Source organism: Amblyraja radiata, chromosome X (assembly GCF_010909765.2).
Source record: "Amblyraja radiata isolate CabotCenter1 chromosome X, sAmbRad1.1.pri, whole genome shotgun sequence".
NCBI classification, from domain to species: domain Eukaryota; kingdom Metazoa; phylum Chordata; class Chondrichthyes; order Rajiformes; family Rajidae; genus Amblyraja; species Amblyraja radiata.
In genome coordinates this window covers 4423393-4448140 of record NC_045999.1, presented here as the reverse complement: position 1 = coordinate 4448140, position 24748 = coordinate 4423393, and the positions used below count along the sequence as shown (strand labels likewise).

Genomic DNA, 24748 nt, shown 5'->3' with positions numbered 1-24748 from the left:
AAAAGCGGTCTCCCTCCAGGGACCCGCGGGCTCCCGGTGCCGCCGGTCGCCAGACCCGCAGTTGCAGCCACCGAATCTCCGGGGGTCGGGGTGGCAGCAGCGCTCCACCACCGCTCCACCCGCTCCGGACTCGGCCAGCTCCGCGACGGTGAGGTGAGTAGTCGGCACCAGAGCCCCCGGTCTTCCTGTTGGAGGCCGCTCCTCGTTGCAGCCCCAACGACAACGGAGACCCGACAAAGAAAAGGTCGGGTCTCCCGTGCAGGGAGAGATTTAAAAGTTACCCCCTCCCCCCCACACCACCCCCACCCCCACACACATACCCCAACAAAAATAACAAAAACTACATTAAAACATAGACATAAAATAATAAAAACGCAGACGGACTGCAGAGGCCGCTGCTGACGAGAGTCGCGCCGCCTACCGATTCCTGCCTCACAGCGCCAAAGACCCAGGTTCGATCCCGACTACAGGTGCTGTCTGTACGGAGTTTGCACGCTCTCCCCGTGACCGCGTGGGTTTTCTCCGAGATCTTCGCTTTCCTCCAACACTCCAAAGACGTGCAGATATGTAGGTTAACTGGCTTGGTAAATGTGTTAAAAAAAATTGTCCCTAGTGCGTATAGGAGTGTGAATGAGCGGGGATCGCTGGTTGGCGTGGACCCGGTGGGCCGAAAGGGCCTGTTTTTGCGCGGTAACTAAACTAAAACTAAACTCCGTACAGTCAGCACCCGAGGTCAGGATCGAACTCGTGTCGCTGGCGTTGTAAGGCAGCAACTCTAATGTTGTGTCACCGTGCTGCCCCCTTGTGGACTGTGTACAAAATACATGATCCTCATATTGCCATTATTAGAGTGAGCTGCACTATTGGAGGTAGCACTTTTCTAATCATCAAATGACTCATCTGCCCTCTCAGGCTGGTATCCACTATTCTATAACACTATTCTGTGGAAGAGGGAATTACCGCTAAAAGTTTATATTCTAATATATAATAATAATATTCCAATATAATAAACTAAACTGAACTCCGATGCTGGCCATCTTTTTCATCTTCGATTACTTCATAGATTAGCTGATTCTTTTCCAATAAGATAATATTTCCTGTTAAGACCCATAATTAATTGCAGAAACTGGTGGTAACACTCAGCAGGTCGGGAAGCAGCCATGGAAAGAGCTAAAGGTTTTGAGATGCTTCAGGACTTCGACCGGAAACGTTACCTCTGCTTCCCTTTCCACTGGTGCTGCCCAACTGCTGTGTGCTTCCAGCGTGTTCTGTTTTGGCTTCAGACTGCCAGCATTTTCATTTAAAGTTAATTGATTCTTTAATAACTTGTGAGGTGCTTTGAGATGTTCTATAAGATTGTTAAGGGTTTGGGTTTGGACACACTAGAGGCAGGAAACATGCTCCCGATGTTGGGGGAGTCCACATCCAGGGGCCACACAGTTTAAGAATAAGGAGTAAGCCATTTAGAATGGAGACGAGGAAACACTTTTTCTCACAGAGAGTTGTGTGTCTGTGGAATTCTCTGCCTCAGAGGGCGGTGGAGGCAGGTTCTCTGGATGCTTTCAAGAGAGAGCTAGATAGGGGAGTCAGGGGATATGGGGAGAAGGCAGGAACGGGGTACTGATTGGGGATGATCAGCCATGATCACATTGAATGGCGGTGCTGGCTCGAAGGGCCGAATGGCCTACTCCTGCACCTATTGACCTGAAGAGCAACACAATTAATAAATATTTTCACCTCCGAATAAAATAATGGTGTAATCGCTACTGTGCTTTTGACCAAGGTGAAAGGCTGCCTTTTCATCACCTTTCTCCCTCTATGTGCTGGTCCTGTGCAGGTGAGGACAGGTGCCAGGTGCGGTGATAGCACACCAGTGCAGTCAAGTGCAAAATGGATGGTTGATTATCAGCACAGACTTGGTGGGCCGAAGGGCCTGTTTGTGTTCTGCATTCCTCTATCTCCTTGTCTCCGGAGATGCTGCCTGTCCCGCTGAGTTACTCTAGCATTTTGTGTCTATCTTCGGTTTAAACCAGCATCTGCAGTTCCTTCCGACACAGTGATATTGAGATATTGTTTATGCTTGGATTCTGGCTGTTTTAATGAAGACCAAAAACATATGTGAAATAATTAAATGGGAAGTGTGTAATGCCCCCGTCCCACTTAGGAAACCTGAACGGAAACCTCTGGAGACTTTGCGCCCCACCCAAGGTCTCCGCGCGGTTCCCGGAGGTTGCAGGTGGTTGCCGGAGGTTGCAGGTAGTGGAAGCAGGTAGGGAGACTGACAAAAACCTCCGGGCACCGCACGGAAACTTGGGTGGGGCGCAAAGTCTCCAGAGGTTTCCGTTCAGGTTTCCTAAGTGGGACAGGGGCGTAAGGATAATGTTGATGGGATCATTGATCAGTAATAACTCGATGGGCCAAAGGGCCTACTTCTATGCTCTGGAGCTCTGTGATTTCAAATGATAAACAGGCAAGAAAAAGGCACAGACTTGGTGGGCCGAAGGGCCTGTTTGTGTTCTGCATTCCTCTATCTCCTTGTCTCCGGAGACAATTTTTAAGAAAAAGGCAATACTTACGTGTTACAATATTTAAAAACTCCTCGAATATCCACTTCTCGAAGGAGTGCATGAAGTATTGGAATGTTTGCAAACTCGTGACCCAGACCAACCAGAGCCAAAACTCCTCCTGAGCGCGTAGCCTAGGAAACAATGTGTAAATAATATGGATTATTAATGCTGATTTCCTTGGGTATTAGAAACATAGAAAATAGGTGCAGGAGTAGGCCATTCGGCCCTTCAAACTTGCACTGCCATTCAATATGATCATGGATGATCGTCCAAAATCAGTATCCCTTTCCTGCCTTTTCCCCATATCCCTTGATTCCTTTAGCCCTAAGAGCTAAATCTAACTCTCTCTTGAAACCATCCAGTGAATTGCCCCCCACTGCCTTCTGTGGCAGAGAATTCCACAGATTTACAACTCTCTGGGTGAAAAAGTCTTTCCTCATCTCAGTCCTAAATGGCCTACCCCTTATTCTTGAACCTCGAACCCCTGGTTCTGGACTCCCCTAACATGGGGAACATTTTTCCTGCTTCTAGCCTGTCTAACCCCTTAAAATTTTTATCTTTCTACAAGATTCCCTCTCATCCTAAATCCCAGTGAGTACCTGAAGTATTTCAAAGTGACACATGGTAGCTCACGGGATTGTTGGAGGACATAACATGTAGCAGACCTCCAAGGTCATGCCTATGTAGACCTTAACATAGAAACATAGAAAATATGTGCAGGAGGAGGCCATTCGGCCCTTTGAGCCAGCACCGCCATTCATTGTGATCATGGCTGATCATCCCCTATCAATAACCCGTGCCTGCCTTCCCCCCACATCCCTTGACTCCACTAGCCCCTAGAGTTCTATCTAACTCTCTCTTAAATCCATCCAGTGACTTGGCCTCCACTGCCCTCTGTGGCAGGGAATTCCATAAATTCACAACTCTCTGGATGAAAAAGTTTCTTCTCACCTCAGTCTTACATGACCTCCCCTTTATTCTAAGACTGTGTGGCCCCTGGTTCTAGACTCGCCCAACATTGGGAACATTTTTCCTGCACGTGACAGTGCTTTGTTAGCAGTAATGCTATTTTATTGATGATTCTCCCACAGCCCACTGTCTCCGCCTCTTCCTTTCTTCTTCCCGCCTCCCCCCCCCTCCCCCCCCCCCCCCCACATGCACATCAGTCTGAAGAAGGGTCTCGACCCGAAACGGCGCCTATTCCTTCTGAACCTTCTGAATTTTGTAGTCGGCAAGGCAGTACTCTGCATATCGCCAACTTGGACAATTTAACATTTTTATCAAGCCAATTAACCTACAAACCTGTACGTCTTTGGAGTGTGGGAGGAGACCGAAGATCTCGGAGAAAACCCACGCAGGTCATGGGGAGAACGTACAAACTCCACAGCACCCGTAGTCGGGATCGAACCCGGGTCTCTGGCGCTGCATTTTGCTGTAAGGCAGCAACTCTACCACTGTGCCACCGCTCCATAGATGCTGCCTCACCCGCTGAGTTTCTCCAGCATTTTTGTCTACCCTCATTTCTTAAATGTGTTTTGTATAACAACGTTGCAAAGGTTTGAATGGTGAAGGAGATGCAAAGGGCCAAATGGCCTCATTCTGCTCCTATGTCTCATGCTCTTGTGATTAGATGTGTCCTTTGTGCCCAGAAATGGTTCAATGGTTCTTTATGTTTAAGAAAGAACTACAGATGCTGGAAAAATCAAAGGTTGACAAAAAATGCTGGAGGAACTTAGCGGGTCAGGCAGCATCTATGGAGAGGAGAAATAGGCGACGTTTCGGGTCGAGACCCTTCTTCAGACTGTCACATGCCCTTGGGTCCAGCGAAATTCCTCTTTTGTGTACAGTGCAATAAAATAATTACTGTATCAGGCACAATTATAAACACAAGCAAGGATAACTGGCAGGAAGTACAATGCAGATATCTTGTTATGGTACTTACATAGATGCCAGCTTGCATACAGATCTCGGCCCCAGTGCACTCGATGGTTATATCCGGCATGGAGCCAAGGGCAACCTTCACTTTCTGGGCCATTTCTACTGCAGTCTCTTTTTCAACTTTCAGCGTATAATCAGCCCCCATCTCCTTTGCCATTTTCAGCCGGTCGCTTGACAAATCTTTAAGACAACATTTATTTTATCATTCCAAAAAGGACAACTTTTGGAGTATTTACAGATCAAATTTACTTAGAGGCGTGGCACGGTGGGGCAGCGGTGGAGTTGCTGCCTTACAGCGCTTGCAGCGCCGGAGACGCAGGTTCGATCCCGACTACGGGTGCTGTCTGTATGGAGTTTGCACGTTCTCCCCATGACCGCGTGGGTTTTCTTCAAGATCCTCCCACACTTCAAAGATGTACAGGTTTGTAGGTTAATTGGCTACGTGTAAGTCGTGTATAAGTGTAAATCACCCCTGGTGTGTGTATAGGATAGTGTTAGTGTGCGGGGATCGCTGGTCAGTGCAGACTCGGTAGGCCAAGGGGCCTGTTTCCGCGCTGCATCTCTAAACCAAACAAAACAAAACTAACTGGGAATCTTCATTGTTTGTGGTTGGGAAAATAACAGGCTCGGTTGGTTTATTGATATTTTGGCCTTGGGTTTTAATTTACAGCATAGTATTTCCTCCCCAGTAATTATTAGTTAGCCAACTTCTATACTAATGAACAAGGAAAAGGCTCTCTACCTGACTCCTCCCAATGGTACAAGCCTATCATTGATACCTACCAAATTATTGTGCCTGCCCCTGCTGTTGAAATTAGGAAGGGAAATATCACTTTGATTAAAATATCATGAACAAAGAGCCTAACTTAGTTCATTTCCTAATTCTCAATGCCTAGCTCGCAGAACTTTCTCATATTTCTTTGTCTATTAGTCTTCTTCTTGCATATGGCGTGCACAGCCTAAAGTTGTAAGACAACATGTTCTGTTTGATCTTCTGTTTGTGCACGCCAGGTTGATTGCATTCGTCGAAACAGGGTGGACCACGTGAAGGTTGCAATCTCCCGCCCCTGTCTTTTTCATGTTAACTTTCAAATAATGACTGCTTAAATACAATACATATTTAAGGAACAAATTAGAATTTCGGTAAACCATAAGCAAATAAATTTACGGATCAAAGGACATGTTCATAGCCTTTGCTTTTGTTTAATCCTATGAAGATTTAAAAGTTAGTTAAAAAAAAAAGAAAAACTTTAAAAAGCAAAACACTCATACAGTGGAAAGTTACAATGCAACGTTGGGGCATTTTGTATCTTTAATAGGGCCGGTTTGCAGTGTGCATTCACACCTTCATGACGTGCATTCATGTTGTGAATCTTCCATCAGCGGTAGCAAATGCACTGAAGATGGATGATGGTATTCGATGTCTACATGAATCATAGCAAGGCTTTTGACAACATCCGTGCTCACAAGGTTAAGGCGTATGATTGTGCTGACAAGAGTGCAGAGCAGAGTCACCAGATGTTGCCTGGATTGGAGGAATTCAGTAACGGGGGAACATTAGACAGGCTGTGCTAATTTTTCAGGGAGCAAAGGAGGCTGAGAGGTGACCAGACAGTAGCAGCAGATACAAATCTGAGAAGCAGAGATGAGTCAAAATCTTTATCCAGTGCTGTGGGTATCATAAACAAGGAGGAAAAGGTTTAAGGTGGATGGACGGAGATTTAAAGGGAATCTAAGGGGAAAGTTATTTACAGAGTGGTTGATATCTGTGACACACTGCCATTGGAGATGGTGGAATCTGGTGGAATTACAATGTTTAAGAGACATTTAGATAGGCACTTATGCCCGTCCCACTTAGGAAACCTGAATGGAAACCTCTGGAGACCCTGCGCCCCTATGACCGGAGGTTTTTGTCAGTCTCCCTATCTACTTCCACTACCTGCAACCACCTGCAACCACCTGCAACCTCCGGGAACCGCACGGAAACCTTGGGTGGGGCGCAAAGTCTCCAGAGGTTTCTGTTCAGGTTTCCTAAGTGGGACAGGGGCATTAGATAAACAGAATGGTATGGCCCCAATGCAGGCAAATGGTATTAATGTAAGTGAGCCAAATCTACAATAGTGGGGGGTTAGCATGGACTTGATGGGCCGAAGAGCCCATGTTTGTGTTGTATCAAAAAGGGGCCTGAGATACTCAGGGCCACTCTGCAAGTTAGAATGACTTCAGTTTCACAACCTCCTCTCTAACCTCCGGAGACAGTTTCACAACCTCCTCTCTAACTTGCGTCCGGATGGTATGAACGTTGAATTCTCCCAATTTTGCTAGCCCTTGCTGTCTCCTCCCCTTCCTTAACCCTCGAGCTGTCTCCTCCCATCCCACCGCCCTCGGGCTCCTCCTCCTCCCTTTTTCCTTCCTTCTCCCCCCCACCCCCCATCAGTCTGAAGAAGGGTTTCGGCCCGAAACGTCGCCTATTTCCTTCGCTCCATAGATGCTGCTGCACCCGCTGAGTTTCTCCAGCATTTTTGTGCACCCCAGAATGAATTCATACCTGACCTGGTGGTGACCTTGGTCCCTCAGTATCATGATGCATTGTGATGCAGGAAGATAATCCGTGTATTTTATAGTTTACTAGACCAAGTGGGACCTTGGAGTTTAACGTGGGTGTGAGTAAAGGGGAATTAATTGGTGGCTGATCTCCTATTCAATTTGGAGTCTGTGGGTATCTCACCACTTCCTTGCATCAGTAAATTGATCATTTTTAAACACACTTTGCTGCTAATTTTCACCTTTTCAGTGAATGAAATATTGACTCGTAAACAGAGGAAAAAGTCGAGGGTTCCAATTCTAGATTTGAGTTATGGAAAATTACAAGTCGACATATTATTACCAGCGAAATAAATAAAGAAAGAAAGAAAGACATCTGCAAGAACGTGTAGCAAACAATAAAGGGCTATAGGCCTATTTACGAGTTTATGTACAGGGACATATCTATCCATGCACTGTATACTTGTATTTATACTTATGCATTTTAAATATGTATGTCATGTTTTATACTTTGGCAATATAACAATGTTTTTTTATCATGCCAATAAAGTTTTTAAATTGAAATTGAATTGAAAGAACTACTTCAATGTATCTGTTGGGAATAGTTTATAAACAAGTGCTGATTGTGTATCTTACCACATATCACTACTTGAGCTGCCCCCATTGCCTTGGCGACCAACAGATTCATAAATCCAATTGTCCCTTAAGAAAGAAATGAATGGCACATCAATTAGAAAATAATGTTGCATATGCAAGAGTTTTATGCAAATTAACTGCCTTTCCCATAGCTTATTTCACAACCTTGGAATACATTTCATGCTCCTTCTCTCCTTATCTGACTACCTTTTGTCTGTTCATCTCTGGCCTTTGTCCAACCATCTACCAATCCCCCCCCCCCCCCCCCCCCATCACCCCCGCTCACCTGGATAGAAAGGAACTGCTGGTATATACTGAAGATAGATACAAAGTGCTGGAGTAACTCAGTGGGTCATGCAGCATCTCTGGAGAAAAAGGTGGGAGTTTCCTTCCGTTGCTCCAGCTTTAGCCCACACCCCGAAGGGTTTCGGCCCGAAACGTTGCCTATTTCCTTCGCTCCATAGATGCTGCTGCACCCGCTGAGTTTCTCCAGCTTTTTTGTGTACCCCCAAAGATATGCATTGTGTTAGGTTCGACATAATGCTGGAGTAACTCAGCGGGACAGGGAGCATCTCTGGATAAAAGAAATGGGTGATATTTCAGGTTTAGACCCTTCTGACCCTAAGATGTCTTAGGCTAATTGGTCACTGTAAATTGACACAAGTAGGTTAGTGGTAGAGTCCAGGTGCAGTCGTTGGTTCTGTGGGGGGGGTCAGTGATGGGCTAGAGCAGTGGGTGCTTGAAGTTGAGCCCCTGTCCCACTTAGGCAATTTTTTCGGCAACTACAGGCGACTAGGCTGTCGCCACATGGTCGCGGGGTGATGCCTGTGTGGCCACGAGTCGTCTAATCAAGTCGCCTAAAGAATCGTAACGTTTTTCTGGTTGCCGCTGGATTTCGAAATGTTCAAGGCTTTTCGGCGACTGTGGGCTTGTCTTCTCCTGTCATAGGTGCTGACGCCAGTTGTCGGCAGGTGTTGTTGGTTGTCGCCGGCTGCTGACTTTGGTGAATCCCATTGGCGACTACCTACGTCAACCTACGACAGGTACCAGCGACTGAATTGTCTTCAGTTGTTGCCGACAGGGTCGTAGCTTGTCACGGGTGGACGTAGGTTGCCTTTGGTGGTCGTAGGTGTGGTCGTAGGTGGACGTCCCAATGGGTCGCCGGTTGTCGTTAGCTTGACGTCAACTAGATGGTAGGTTGTCGTAGCTTGTCGTAGACATTGTCATGGGGGGAGGGGGTCCAGTTGCTGCTTTTTCGGCGACCTGCTACGACTGTGACAGTCGCCGAAAAAATCGCCTAAGTGGAACAGGCCCTTAAAGGACTATTTCTATGCTATATGACTCCATGACATGGTCATTCTTTTTTTGATCCCAACTATTAAAATACACAGAAATGTATAATCTTACAAGTTTCACTCTCAAAACAGCAGTGGAGGCTGGTTCACTTGAATTGTGTGTACTGAAAATATCAGATTAATGACACTAGAATGTGTGAGTATTTCTTGTCATCAGTGATTCTTTACCAGCTCCACAGATGAAGATCTTGCAGCCTATTTTCACTTCAGCTCTGCGACAGGCGTGAATCGCAACGGAAAGAGGCTCGACCAGTGCCCCTTCTTCAAAACTCAACGAGTCTGGAATCCTGAAAGAAAGACACATAAGAGGCATAAGACGAAACCATTTAAAAATTATAAAAAAACATTGTGGAATAGACCAGTGATTCCTAACCTGGGGCCATATGGCAAATTTCAGGGGGGGCCACAGAACATTTTGGGGATTTAGGGGGCCGCAGGTTCAATGACCACCCTGTTGCCTCCTAAATTTCAGTTCTAATAAATTTAAATCTATGTAGTTGAAATATATTTTTGAATTTTATTTATGAAATTATTTTAATTTTCTTATAAAATTATTATAGTAATTCGAAAATTGTCTAATTTGCGGCCTCTTTGACAATATGGCATATTTGACAATATGTAGCTCCCCATAATCTGTCAATCGAGTGACTAGCAACTATTTACGAGTTACTAATCACAAAACATTGAGTTTCTTTCCCTTCGTTAATAGTGTCAGGGGGGGCCATAGAAAAATGTAAAGATCCCAAGGGGGCCATGAGCTAAAAAAGGTTGCTAACCACTGGATTCGACAATAGACAATCGGTGCAGGAGTAGGCCATTCGGCCCTTCGAGCCAGCACCGCCATTCTTATATAGACACGAAATGCTGGTGTAAGTCAGCGAGTCAGGCAGCATCTCTGGAGAAAATAGAAAGGTGATGATTCGGGTCGGGAGAAGAAGGGTCTCGATCCGAAAGATAACCACTCCATTTTCTCCAGAGATGCTGCCTGACCCACTGAGTTACTCCAGCACTTTGTGCCTATCCTTGGTATAAACAATGCATTCTTATCACATTATAGTCTGTTCTCATGTTTGTTTTCCCAAATCTCAGATGTAAACTGAAGTAAACATAGACTTTGGAAATCTGCATTATTTTTTGATGATGTGCACACATCAATGTTGGTGCCACAGAGTGTCACGAGAAAAAACATGCATTAGTTAAATATGTTCTGCAATGTTTGGCCAAAGAGTTGACCAAACAATGTAAACTAAACCCTCTACCATTTTGTGTAAATATCCACGATTATAAGGTTAAAGAAACAGATAAAGTATTTTGGAACTGGACCATAGATTGAGGGGGGATCTTATAGAAACGTACAAAATTCTTAAGGGGTTGGACAGGCTAGATGCAGGAAGATTGTTCCCGATGTTGGGGAAGTCCAGAACAAGGGGTCACAGTTTAAGGATAAGGGGGAAATCTTTTAGGACCGAGATGAGGAAAACATTTTTCACAATCTCTGGAATTCTCTGCCACAGAAGGTAGTTGAGGCCAGTTCATTGGCTATATTTAAGAGGGAGTTAGATGTGGCCCTTGTGGCTAAAGGGATCAGGGGGTATGGAGAGAAGGCAGGTGCAGGATACTTAGTTGGATGATCAGCCATGATCATATTGAATGGCGGTGCAGGCTCGAAGGGCCGGATGGCCTACTCCTGCACCTATTTTCTATGTTTCTTTACAGCAGCAAGGGTGCGTTAGTGTACTTACATGGGGAAGTTGTCCTATGTTAGAATTTGTATGCATCCTGCTACACTAAAACTATCCCAACCATGCCCAACTATTTCAGGTAAATCACAACCAATGTGGTGGAGAAGAAAGCCTTAACTTCAGGGATGGAGAAATGGAACATCACTAGACCAGAACACAAAATCGGAGGCAAACACACTCTCCTCTACAATCAGCGAAAGCTTCTCCTTTTCTAATAACATCGGGTAGATCGAATAGTTTGGATAGATGCACATAGTAGGGGAATCGAGGACCAGAGGATCAAGGTGAAGGAAAAACATTTAATAGGAATCCCAGGGGTAACTTTTTCACACAAAGGGTGGTGGGTGTATGAAACAAGCTGCCAGATGAGGTCGTTGATGGTGGGACTATCCCAACATTTAAGAAACAGTTAGACAGATACACTAAAATGCTGGAGAAACTCAGCGGGTGCAGCAGCATCTATGGAGCGAAGGAAATAGGCAACGTTTCGTCCCGAAACCCTTCGGGTTTCGACCCGAAATGTTGCCTATTTCCTTTGGGGTTCGTCCCGAAACGTTGCCTATCTCCTTCGCTCCATAGATGCTGCTGCACCCGCTGAGTTTCTCCAGCATTTTTGTGTACCTTCGATTTTCCAGCATCTCCAGTTCCTTCTTAGACAGATACACTGATTGGACAGGTTTGGAAGGATATGGACCAAGCGCAGGCAGGTGGGACTAGTGTAGTTGGGACATGTTGGTCGGTGTGGGCAAGTTGGGCCAAAGGACCTGTTTCCACACTGTATCACTCTATGACTCTATAACATTGGATATCTGCTGGATAAGTTCCGATTCTACAAAAGGGAGAATTTTGAAAGATATGAAACTAACAGTTCTATATAAAAAAAACAATATTTTGAAATCCTAGGTAAAGGATTTTTTTAAGATATGCTATCTTTGTGATAAGATAACCAACAGTATATAGAGAAACTAACTTGAAGCAGTAGCTGGCATCATGGACATAGTATTGGCACATCCCCCCATGATCAGGAGGAAGGCCACTGGCGAAGCATGTTGGTGACAAGTTGTAACGTCCATTTCTAACAAACTCATCATTGTCTCTGGGGACACCAGGCTCAATGGCAACTCTGTCACCTGCAACAAAACAAGATAATAGTCCCTGGTGAAAATACATTTCAGTTGCTTGGTTTTCAGCAAGGTAGTAAGGGCCTGTCCCACTATTTTTAGGCAACTGTCGGCAACAATAGACAATAGACAATAGGTGCAGGAGTAGGCCATTTGGCCCTTCGAACCAGCAATGCCATTCAATGTGATCATGGCTGATCATCCCCAATCAGTACCCCGTTCCTGCCATCTCCCCTGGCTCCGCTATTTTTAAGAGCCCTATCTAGCTCTCTCTTGAAAGCATCCAGAGAACCTGCCTCCACCGCCCTCTGAGGCAGAGAATTCCACACACTCACCACTCTCTGTGAGAAAAAGTGTTTCCTCGTCTCCGTTCTAAATGGCTTACCCCTTATTCAACTGCCTTAGTCATAGCCGGTTGCCGAAAACCTGGCGACTGGACCCCCCCTTCGACATAAGATTTGAAATAGAATCATACAAAAAAAAACCCTGAATTCAGCACCGGCGACAACCTACGTCAGGAGAAGTCAAGCTACGCTCTCTGGCGTCAAGCCAACTGTCGCCGACTGTTGCCGAAAAGCTTTGAACATTTCAAAATCCAGCGACGACCAGAGAAACGCTACAATTCTCTGGGCGACTGAGGAGACGACTCACGACCATACAGGCGACACCCCGACGACCATGTGGCGACAGTCTAGTCCCCTAAATAATTGCCTAAGTGGGACAGGGGCTTTAGTGGTGTCATCACTATCATCTAGAAGTCAGTACTGTAAACATTGGTACTGTGCATTTTTTTTTTTTTTTTTTTTTTTTAAATATATTTTTTTTAATATAGAGAAAGAGAGAAAGAGAGAAAAAAGTTACAAATATCAAAAAAAACAAAAAAGGTGGAATGGATTACTTATAATACGTCATTGGAGATAGGTTCGTAGGTTATAAAGTATGACTTTTCATCTAATCCTGAGTTCAAGTTTCAGTTGGGTTTTCGTGCCGGGCCAATCTATCCCGTCAGATAATTAATGAATGGAGCCCATATTTTATCAAAAAGTTCTTGTTTGTCCATTAAGACGAGTCTAATTCTTTCTAGATATAGGGTCTCCGACATTTCCACAATCCACATATAAGTACTGTGCATTTTCTACAAACCATGATGTTATTACTGCAGCCGGAGAGACTGAAGGAGGGTTTCGGCCCGAAACGTCGCCTATTTCCTTCGCTCCATAGATGCTGCTGCACCCGCTGAGTTTCCCGAGCAATTTTGTGTACCTATGTTATTACTGCAATTGGATTGATATGGGTAACATCATCCAAAAAGCCTGTTCTCCAAAACAGGCAAAACCACCAGTATGCCTGTAATGTGCCTTTAATGCTACATCTTGGCACTACATACAATACTACACAACAATACTTTATTAACCAAGTATGCTTTGCATCATAAGTGGAATTTCATTTGCCAAGTCAGTCATACAAATAAAAAGCAACGGTACACACAAAATACATTGTAATGTAAACATCCACCACAGTGACTCCTCCACATTCCTCACTGTGATGGAAGGCAAAAAAAAGTTCAATCTCGTCCCTTCTTTGTTCTCTCTCTCTCCAGAACAATGCTGTGCCCTTTATCTTTTATTCATGCACTGTGGACAGCTTGGTTGTATTTATGTGTAGTGTTTATCTTTGACTGGATAGCACGCAAACCAAAGCTTTTCACTGTACCTCAGTATACGTGACAATAAAAAACCCAAAACTAAACTAATCTAAACTAAATTAAACTACATGGTTTGCAGTTTATATTCTTAGACAACGTGCCTGCATAAAGGCTGTAATTATTGCTAAATCCAATGTATATTGCATGAACGTTGGTGTATTAAACCCTTGTGTTCACCTATTCAAGCTAATTTCAATAACTGTAGTAGAAGCATCTCGACTCGAAACGTCACCCACTTCTCTCCAGAGATGCTGCCTGTCCCGCTGAGCTACTCCAGCATTTTGTGTCTACCTCTGAATTTAACAACTGTCTTTCGCAAATAGTTGAGACAATCATTGGGGGCTGTAAACCAAGCTGAGGGCAATAAAACTGATCAGGAAATTGTGTACTTTATTGGGCCCATTTGTTTGTCAAATGGGAGTAGTTATCTAAATAACTGGAAACAGAAGGTTAAAGATAACTCTGGGGGGGGGAAAAACAACGGTTAAAGCCTACAGAGACATTGATCAAGAATGAATTATTTCAAAAATGTAAAATCCACATGTAACCATCGTGTTGTGAGAATATAAAAAATGCTGTGGATGCAGTGAATCTTTGAAAAACTTTGGGTTCGCTCAGAGTGTTTCCCAGAACTTACTATTAAGACGTTGAATAATCCGACTTGTTTGAGAAACTCACCACCGCTTTACGAGATGTTCTTTGTGTCTGTTCCTCTCTGATGTATATTAAGAGGGTAATTAGGCCCCACTTGAAAGCCAGATTCAGGGTACAGGTTAAACACAGAATTCCCTTCAACGGGTCCTGATTCTACCTTCGCCATTTCTTCTGACAGTTCATTCTAGATCTCAAGTTTAGTTTTGTTCAGAATTTAGTTTAGAGAAACAGCATGTAAACAGGCCCTTCGGCCCAACGAGTCCATGGTGACCATTGATCACCTGTTCACACTAGTCCCATGTTATCCCACTTTTTTTCATCCGCTCCCTGCACAATTTTATAGAGTGGCAATTAACCCACAAACCTGCAGGTCTTTGGGAAATGGGGGGAAACTAATGTACCTGGAGGAAACACAGGGAGAACGTGCAAACTCCACGCAGACAGCATCCAAGGTCAGGATTGACCCTGTGGCTGGCGCTGTGAGGCAGCAGTTGTTCCAGCTGTGTCGCTGTGCTACCCATGCTACTTGTTGCTTAAAGAAATTCAAATTCAAATCCAAATCACTTTAAATATGTGTCCTCTGGGTAATAATGTTCCTGTGAGTGCAAGATATACTACAGTATATCAAGATATACTACAGTCTTTCAAAATCGCATATAATTCTGAACCCGTCTTAAATAATAATAATAATAATGAATGGGATTTATATAGCGCCTTTCTAATACTCAAGGCGCTTTACATCGCATTATTCATTCACTCCTCAGTCACACTCGGTGGTGGTAAGCTACTTCTGTAGCCACAGCTGCCCTGGGGCAGACTGACGGAAGCGTGGCTGCCAATCTGCACACATTCACACACAGGCAAAGGTGGGTGAAGTGTCTTGCCCAAGGACACAACGACAGTATGCATTCCAAGCGGGATTCGAACCGGCCACCTTCCGGTTGCCAGCCGAACACTTAGCCCATTGTGCCATCTGTCGTCCCCCAGATTTTAGGTAACGCTGCAGAATGCTCCATGACTAACCTGCTTTGAGGTGTTGAACTCCAGAGCCCACTTTCACCACAGTGCCAGAGAATTCATGACCCAGGGTCACTGGCTTGTTGACGGCGAAACCCGCACCTTCGCCATCGTTCCAGAAATGGATGTCCGTCCCGCAGATTCCGACAGAGTTGATCTTCAACAGAACCTCTGAAAGGAGAGGTCCATTACATATTACCACAGCCAAAGTATCTAAAGAGCTTCTGATACAGAGTATGTCTCGGTGCTGAGATATATGTAGGAAGGAACTGCAGGTGCTGGTTTAAACCGAAGATAGGCACAAATGCTGGAGTAACAGCGGGACAAGCAGCATCTCTGGAGAGAAGGAACGGGTGATGTTTCGGGTCGAGACCCTTCTTCAGACTGATGTCAGGGGAGAGGGAGATACATAGATAAGGGAGTGGAGTGTGAAAATAGGACAAAAGGAATGGAGATCTAAGAAAATGTAGAATAGATCACAAAATGCTGGAGTAACTCAGCGGGACAGGCAGTCAGAGTGAGGCCCAGCGCAAATTGAAGGAACAGCACCTCATATTTTGCTGGCCAGATAACACCCCAACAAGGGGAACCCTTGCTTCCCCTCTCTCTCCATCTCTCCCACTTCCCAGTTCTCTGACCAATCTTACCGTCAATCTAAAACTACATTTTATCTCAGTTTGCTTTGTTGTCATCTTCTCCCAGCTAACAACGATCTATTCTACATTTTCCTTGATCTCCATTCCCCTTGTCCTATTTTCACACCTTACACTTCCTTATCTATGTAACTCCCTCTCCCCTGACATCAGTCTGAAGATGGGTATCGACCCAAAACGTCACCCATTCCTCCTCTCCAGAGATGCTGCATGTCCCGCTGAGTTACTCCAGCATTTCTGCCCATCTTCCGTTTAAACCAGCATCTGCAGTTCCTTCCTACACGTCTCAGTGCATGCTACAGGTTGCAATTTAAGCCCTTGTCATTATAGGAGGTTTAACTTTTAATGAGGATTTAAACCTGTATTTCTGATGCAATTCTGGCAATTGCTTGATAATTATGGAGAAATTGGAGTTTAACTGGCCCACCGAGAAGGACTGCTACGTATCTCACTTCCTCATCACAGATTGCTGTGAGATGTGGAGTTGTAAAAAGTACAACAGCTATCTATTTTGCAACTAAAATCTACTTTTCATTCATGTTTCGTTTCGAAAGGTTATTTGAAAAAGTATTGTCATGTCTGAAAAATATCTGCTTTATTAGGATGTTGCCAGGATGTGAGGGCCTGAGCTATTGGGAGTGGGATCAGTCTGAAGAAGGGTTTTGGCCCGAAATGTTGCCTATTTCGCTAGATTGCAGGAAAAAGTATTGGGGGAGTCCAGAACCAAAGGTCACAGTTTAAGATAGACAAAAGTGCTGGAGAAACTCAGCGGGTGCAGCAGCATCTATGGAGCGAAGGAAATAGGCAACGTTTCGGGTCGAAACCCTTCTGGGTTTCGACCCGAAACGTTGCCTATTTCGTTCAGGGTTTCGTCCCGAAACGTTGCCTATTTCCTTCGCTCCATAGATGCTGCTGCACCTGCTGAGTTTCTCCAGCACTTTTGTCTACCTTCGATTTTCCAGCATCTGCAGTTCCTTCTTAAACCCCAACAGAATCAGTCTGAAGAAGGGTCTTGACCCAAAGCATCACCTAGCCATGTTCTCCAGAGATGCTGCCTGACCCGCTGAGTTACTCAAGCACTTTTGTCTACCCAGGCTAGGACTTTATTACTTAGAGCTTGGGAGGATAAGGGGTGATCTTATAGAGGTGCATAAAATCATGAGGGGATAAATACAGAGTGATTTACCCAGAGTAGGGGAATCAGAAGCAGAGGACATAGGTTTAACATGAGAGAGGGAATATTTAATGCAAACCTGGGAGGAAACCTTTGCACACAGGTGGTGGGTGTAAGGACATTTAGGCAGGTGCATTGACAGGAAAGGTTTAGATTGGAAAGATTTAGAGGGATTTAAGAAAGATTTAGAGGGATTTAGGCCAAATATGTCTAACATAGATAGGCCATCTTGGTCAGCATGGACATGTTGGGCCGAAGGGCCTGCTTTCATGCTCTATGGCTTAATGACTCTACAATATGTAAAGCAAAATGGATGACGTGAAACAACTTGCCGTGAGATCTTGGTGACGCAATTGCCCGCTGCTCCTGTGGAGAAAACATGAGATCTTTATTAGTCAGAGAGGTTTCATCCTTCACAGATGTGACACAGATCAAACATAATGTGTATTAGCTCTTTCTTTTCTGGGTAGTGCAGTTGTTGTCTTTTGTAGTTGGTTTTTAGAATCTTATCTTTGACACCACCAATTAGATCAGCACAAACCATCTCAAGTTAGTTTACATTCCGTCTGGTCAACGTGATTCCAATACGATGGTTGCAACCTTCTGTTCTACAGGTGCTTTGGTAGTGTAGAAGTGGCCCCCTTAACAAGAACTTTTTTATCAGAATATGGTCTCCATTCATTGACTACTTGAAGGGGCCGACTGGCTCGGCACGTGAACCTGACTGAAACTCGATTTAAGAATCAGATGAAAAGTTATACTTTATAATTTACGAACTTATCTCCAAAGTTGTATTTTTAGTAAATTATTCCATTCTTCTTTATCATACTTTTTTATTTTTTTAATTTCTCTTTCTTATTTTCTATCTATATAAAAAAAAAAGAGATAATACTAGAAGCAGAGTTAATATCAATTGATAATATTAGTAATGTAGGAATGATATACATGAAATAGAATAGAATAGAATCTTTAATTGCCACGCAACCAGGGTTGGTGGTATTTGGGTTCGGTACATGATGGTACACTGCTTTTGTTATATACCACTAATAACACAGATCACCGTAATAAAGTGCACCCATACCACATCACAAATCACAAATCTCACCAACAATACATAGTGCAAAAAAACAAACAAAGACCATAGACAAGACACTGTATACATCAAAGTCATATTATTGTCTGATTATTGGACGGAATTGAGAGTTCTTATTGCTGAGGGGAAGAAACTGTTTTCAAAGCGGGTGGTTTTAGTAGCAAGTGACCTGAGGCGCCTCCCCGAAGGGAGAGACTGAAAAAGGTGACTTGCTGGATGGGAGTGGTCCGAGATGATCTTTTTTGCCCGTTTTGAGGTACGTTGGAGATAACTGGAATGGATTGAGGGGAGGGGGGAGTTGATGATCCTGGAGGCCTTGGAGACAATGCGTTGTATTCTGTGTAGTGAGTGACTATCGGTGTTACCGTACCAGACTGTGATTGAGGAGGTGATGATGCTTTCAATGATTGATTGATAGAAACGGACCAGGAGGTGTTTATCGACTCTGAACTTTTTGAGCTGTCTGAGGAAATATAGGCGTTGTTGACCTTTCTTGATGACGTGGTCATGTTTTTAATATGATATGTACCTGCCTCTAATAAAAAGATTATTAAAAATAAAAGAAGTGGCCCCCTTAGCAGAAGCGTCCACGTCGCGGGGCTGGAAACAGGAAGTACCCTGAGCTAAGGTAGACAAAAGTGCTGGAGAAACTCAGCGGGTGAGGCAGCAGCTGTGGAGCGAAGGAAATAGGCAACGTTTCGGGCCGAAACCCTTCGTCAGAAGTATCCTGAGCTAATTCTGCTACCACGATCATCTATTGCAACAAGTGATGGCTCCCACTGATTGTCGCCAGAAACTTGCGCCCTTTTCAGGACAGACGATGACAGCGATGTCAACATTTGAAACATGGAAGATGGACATGAAATAAGGGTGTAGCAGTTCTCACCCAATTATACAACCTCGTTGGCTTCCACAGAATTGACTATCAAACAGGACCAATACTATGCGAGCATGAGTCTTGGAAAACATTTAGTAATTAACAACTCGAGTACAAAATATATACAATCTTCTGTAATACAGATAGAATAAATTAAAATAGAAACTATTCAACTATCTCGGTATCACCATTATTTAATTTATCATTATTTAAATATGATGAGTGTTTCTGCCGCTGCCACCCTTTTTTCAACAAGCAAGTTCCAGAACGCTACCAGCCTCTGGAAGACATTTTCCCCTCATTGTTCTATCAATTGCATCTTCAGTTACACAGTTTAAGGATAAGCGGGAAATCTTTTAGGACCGAGATGAGGAAAACATTTTTCACACAGAGAGTGGTGAATCTGTGGAATTCTCTGCCACAGAAGGTAGTTGAGGCCAGTTCATTGGCTATATTTAAGAGGGAGTTAGATGTGGCCCTTGTGGCTAAAGGGATCAGGGGGTTTGGAGAGAAGGCAGGTACAGGATACTGAGTTGGATGATCAGCCATGATCATATTGAATGGTGGTGCAGGCTCGAAGGGCCGAATGGCCTACTCCTGCACCTATTTTCTATGTTTCTGTTTCTACGTTTTTTGACCCTTCATGTTTTATCTTATTTCATGGGCCTGTCCCACGTACGCGACTTTTTCGGCGACTACCGGCACCCGTCATAGGTCGTTGCAGGTTGCTGAACATTTTCAACGTGTTGAAAATCCAGCGGCAACCAGAAAAACGCCACGACTCTTTGGGCGACTGAGGAGACGACTCACGGCCATACAGGCGACATGTCGCGGGGTGAAGCCCGTACGGTCGTGAGTAGTCGCCCAAAGAGTCGTACCTTGTTCTGGTCGCCGCTAGATTTTCAACGTGTTGAAAATATTCGGCGACCTGCAACGGCCTATGATGGGTGCCGGCAGTCGCCGAAAAAGTCGCGTAAGTGGGACAGGCCCATTCAGCCTTTTCTGTCCAATCTTTCCTCATAGAATATATTTTCCAATCCCGGCAATATCTTTATTAATTTTCTCCATTCCCTTTCCTGTACAAACACACCTTTCCTGTGATGTTGTTACCAGAATTGTACTCAAGCTGTGTTCTAGATAGTGATAAACAGTTATAGCACAGTTCTGATATTCTCTATTCAGGCTAATAAATGAAAGCATAGCATCGGCATTCCTTGCCTTTACTGCCATGCACCTCTCCAAATACAATAATTCACCCTTCTAAAGATAGACACAAAATGCTGGAGAACTCAGCAGGACAGGCAGCATGTGTAGGAAAGAACTGCAGATGCTGGTTTAAATCGAAGGTAGACACAAAATGCTGGAGTAACTCAGCGGGACAGGCAGCATCTCTGGAGAGAAGGAATGGGTGACGTTTCAGGTCGAGACCCTTCTTCAGACTGATGTCGGGGGGGGAGGGAGGTAGATAGAATTCACCCTTCTGTCTAGTTTCGCTTAGATATACAGCGTGGAAACAGGCCCTTCGGTCCACCGAATCCATGCTGTCCACCAACCACCTGTACACTAGTTCTTTTGCATCTTACAGGCAATTTACAGAAGCCAATTAACCTACAAACCCGCACGTCTTTGAAGTGTGGGAGGAATCTGGAGCACCCTGAAAAAACACACAATGTCACAGGGAGAACGTGCAAACTCCACACAGGCAGCAGCCGTGGTCAGGATTGTTCCCGGGTCTCTGGCGCTGTGCCATCCTGTAGATTCGACAGTACTTGCCATGTTACGGACAAACAGACCGTCTGTTATCCTGCCATTTAATACTTTCCTCCTTTCCATCAACCATGTGGACAAATATTGCACCTTGTTTCAGCCCTTTATGTTCAGATACAATTCACATTACTGTCCCCATATCATGTAATATGTGTGTTTTACACAGCACACATACAGCACCAGAGACCCGGGTTCGATCCTGACCAAAGGTGCTGCCTGTGTGGAGTTTGCACGTTCTCCCCGTGTGTTTTCTCCGGGTGCTCCATTGATAATTCCTTTCATCTCAACGGCTGATGAATCAATTGTCACTTGAGCAAGACAAACAATGCTTACCCACCACAATAATCTACAAATACAATGCAAGGTATAAAACAGGATAAAGTTACCAGTCTCAAATCTCCTGCTGCGTGGAGCACAACCGACAGATTCTCTTGCAGCGCCATTTCCAGCTTCACGCTCTGCAATCAAAGCTAATCAATAGTCGTCTGTAAGAGGGTAGCCTTGTTCAGGAGAGTTTTAAAGCAGTTATCCTACTGATCAATCACTCTGTCAATATTGGGCATTCTTTGCCTCTATTTGGGGAACTTGCTGTTCTATCTACTCATTCTATTTATTATTGCAATACATAGGTTCAATGGTCACATTTCTGTGCAAACAACAAACTCCTGAATTCTCACAATTCAGTTAACCCTTGCTGTCTCCTCCCCTTCCTACCTCCCCCTCTGCCCTCGGGGTCCTCCTCCTCCTTTTTCCTTTCTTCTCCCCCCCCCCCACCCCCTATCTGTCTGAAGAAGGGTTTCGGCCCGAAACGTTGCCTATCTCCTTCGCTCCATAGATGCTGCTGCACCCGCTGAGTTTCTCCAGCATTTTTGTGTACCTTCGATTTTCCAGCATCTGCAGTTCCCTCTTTAACAAACTGCTGAAGGAACTCGGTGGGTCAGGCAGCATCTGTGGAGTGACATGGACCGATGGCATTTTGGTTGGGGCTCTGCTTCGCTCCATGTGCATCCACTCAAACTGGAGGTGGATCCCACCTGTAATATTATCTATCCTTTTCCATCACAGATGCCTCCTGTCCAGCTGAGTTAACCAGCAGTATGCTTCTTGCCTCTCATCAAATTTCTGTATCATAGAAACATAAAAAATAGGTGCAGGAGTAGGCCATTCGGCCCTTCGAGCCTGCACCGCCATTCAATATGATCATGGCTGATCATCCAACTCAGTATCCTGTACCTGCCTTCTCTCCATACCCCCTGATCCCTTTAGCCACAAGGGCCACATCTAACTCCCTCTTAAATATAGCCAATGAACTGGCCTCAACTGGCAGAGAATTCCAGAGATTCACCACTCTCTGTGTGAAAAATGTTTTCCTCATCTCGGTCCTAAAAGATTTCCCCCTTATCCTTAAACTGTGACCCCTTGTTCTGGACTTCCCCAACATCGGGAACAATCTTCCTGCATCTAGCCTGTCCAATCGCTTAAGAATTTTGTAAGTTTCCATAAGATCCCCCCTCAATCTTCTAAATTCTAGCGAGTACAAGCCGAGTCTATCCAGACTTTTACACATGGGAAACCAAAGGGCAGGTAGGTGTCCTTGTTTAAGGAGAAATGTATTGAATTGGATGATGAGGTTTTCATGAGGAATGATTAAACTCAGGTTTTAGTTTATTGTAGAGATGTAGTCCCTTCACCTACCGAGTCTGTGCCGACCAACAGTCACCCATACACTAGTTCTATCCTACAAATTAGGGACATTTTACAGAAGCCAATTAACCTACAAACCTGGACATCCTTGGAATATGGGGGGAAATCCATGTTGTCACAGGGAGAGTTTGCAATCTCTGTACAGACTGCATGTATAGTCAGGATCAAACCCAGGTCTCTGGCCCTGTAAGGCAACAACTCTACCGCTGCATAACTGCGCCACCCACAATGCTGTGTTCATTGGGGAATAGATGAGCGATAGATGATTTTACTTCGGAGTCACGTGAGTGACTACGTGAAGAAGGGCCGTCCGTCTGCGTGCGCGTCATTACGTCTGAACGCAACGCGCATGACGGACTGGAGAGGCACTGTGTCCTCCCAGCCGTCAGGATCGGCAGGTAAGGAAAGTTGAACTACTTACCTGCGTTCTCTCGGACTTGAAGCCTTTTGAAGTTTCAGAGCCCAGATGTCGAGGAGACGGTCCGCGCGGAAGTCGGCTGCCGAAGACCGCAGCATTCCCAGTAGCGGGCGACGGTCTTGTTCCCGACATTACCGCCGGCAGAACCGGCAGGAAAGACTTGGTGCAGGAGGAGGAGCTCCGTGGTGGTCCTGCGGGACGTAAAAACCACCCGCAAGTCTGACACCCGTTGACTCAGATGAGTCCGGGGAAGAGGGATACCCTCCCTCAATGGAGAGCGTCTGAGGACGACTCTCCCACATGGAGCAACTTATGGAGAAGTTGCTCCAACAATGATCTGCTCCGAAGGAGGGAGCAGTATCAGCACGGGCCTCTACAGCAGGCCGTGCCAGCAGCCTCACACATGGGGAAAACAAAACGGGCCAGGAGTACCTAGGCAAACCCAATTGGAGGGTAGGCCAGGAGGATCCCGGATGGAGAGGATAACCTCCTTCATGGGTAACATGTTTAAACGTTCAAAACCCACATGGAGCACCTGATGGAGAGGTGCTCCACAATGATATAATCCAAAGGAGGGAGTTATCAGCCCGGGAATTATGGAGAACCCGCAGGCAGCGGCACCTGTTTCAGGGCTGCACAAATGTCTCCTGCTCTGAGGAGAGGAGCATCCACGGTCAGTTTCAGTCTGACCCAAAGCAAGAATCTCATTTAGGTCCGCTGGAGGGGCCGTGACAGCGCAGGTATCCACAGGGGCCTGCGGCAGCACCTGTTTTCAGGGCTGCCTACAAATCTCACTCTCAGTGGAGGGGAGTGTGAGTGATCAGTAGGTAACTGATCTCGAATTTAAAGTATGAACATACTGAAGCACATGCATATGGCCTCAAGAGCCAGCAGTTGGCAGAATATCCGCACAAATGCCGGCAAGGGAACAGCGCTATCAGGGTGACATTGGAGAAACTAGCCGCCGAATCCTCTCTTCAGGTAAGACCAGAAGAAGGAAGCAAAAGCTGTCGGACCAATCAAGGTACAACGACAAGCAAACTTCATCAGTAGGCGACAAACACACCCCACACCTCCATAGGGGATAAGCAGTTCACTGAAGCTGATGGTAGCTTGAAAGCTGGGCACGGAAATATGATCAGAGTCGTCTTTCAAGGCAGACTCAGAATTATGGCCAGAATTGTCTTACAAGGCAAGCTCAGTATGATAAGGTTTTCAGACCAAGACCCAAGCAGAGGTCAGGAGAAACATGGAATCCACACTCCCTACCAGTCCTACACCCAATCAAGGAGAGAAAAGGAACCCGCATCAGGGGCCTTTGGGCTTACCACAAGACCACCGGTAGCCATGGAGGTAGGTGGGTCTGGGTTTACCGAAACAAGGGATTGTGGACCAGTTACATGTTGGTAATTTTACTCTTGTGTTTTTGTTCAAAATGACAACAACATGAATTTCAGATCTGGTTTAAAAAAACAGATAACAACATGTGATTATTTTACTGCACAACATACATAGGTTCCAAGCAGACTTGGATCTCAGACCGGAGTTGTCTTCGAGGCAGGCCCAGTATTATGGGCAGGATTGCCTTCCAGGACAGGTGACATATGGAGGATGTCACTTCATCCAGGTTTAACTCACTTGTGCAGTATAGACTTTCAGAACAGTAAAATGTTGTTACGGTCTAACAACTGTTTTATAGGAGCTTCCTATAAAATGGTCACATGGCATGCATCAACCTCAAAGATGCATACTATTCGGTGTCTATTCACTAAGAACAGGAGAT

The 24748-nt window shown here is 45.1% G+C and overlaps 1 protein-coding gene across 2 annotated transcripts in view; it reads right to left on the bottom strand.

The window, feature by feature from the left end:
• The window catches only part of LOC116968234 (sorbitol dehydrogenase-like), a 34615-nt gene that overhangs the window by 3513 nt on the left and 6354 nt on the right, over positions 1 to 24748 (bottom strand). For both annotated transcript variants that reach the window (XM_033014916.1, XM_033014917.1), the window contains exons 2-9: positions 21230 to 21301; positions 17439 to 17472; positions 15286 to 15450; positions 11753 to 11912; positions 9209 to 9327; positions 7686 to 7751; positions 4510 to 4685; positions 2577 to 2698 (exon numbers count right to left, since the gene is read on the bottom strand). In XM_033014916.1, the coding sequence (XP_032870807.1) occupies positions 2577 to 2698; positions 4510 to 4685; positions 7686 to 7751; positions 9209 to 9327; positions 11753 to 11912; positions 15286 to 15450; positions 17439 to 17472; positions 21230 to 21301 (914 nt within the window). The remainder of the gene's footprint in view (positions 1 to 2576; positions 2699 to 4509; positions 4686 to 7685; positions 7752 to 9208; positions 9328 to 11752; positions 11913 to 15285; positions 15451 to 17438; positions 17473 to 21229; positions 21302 to 24748) is intronic.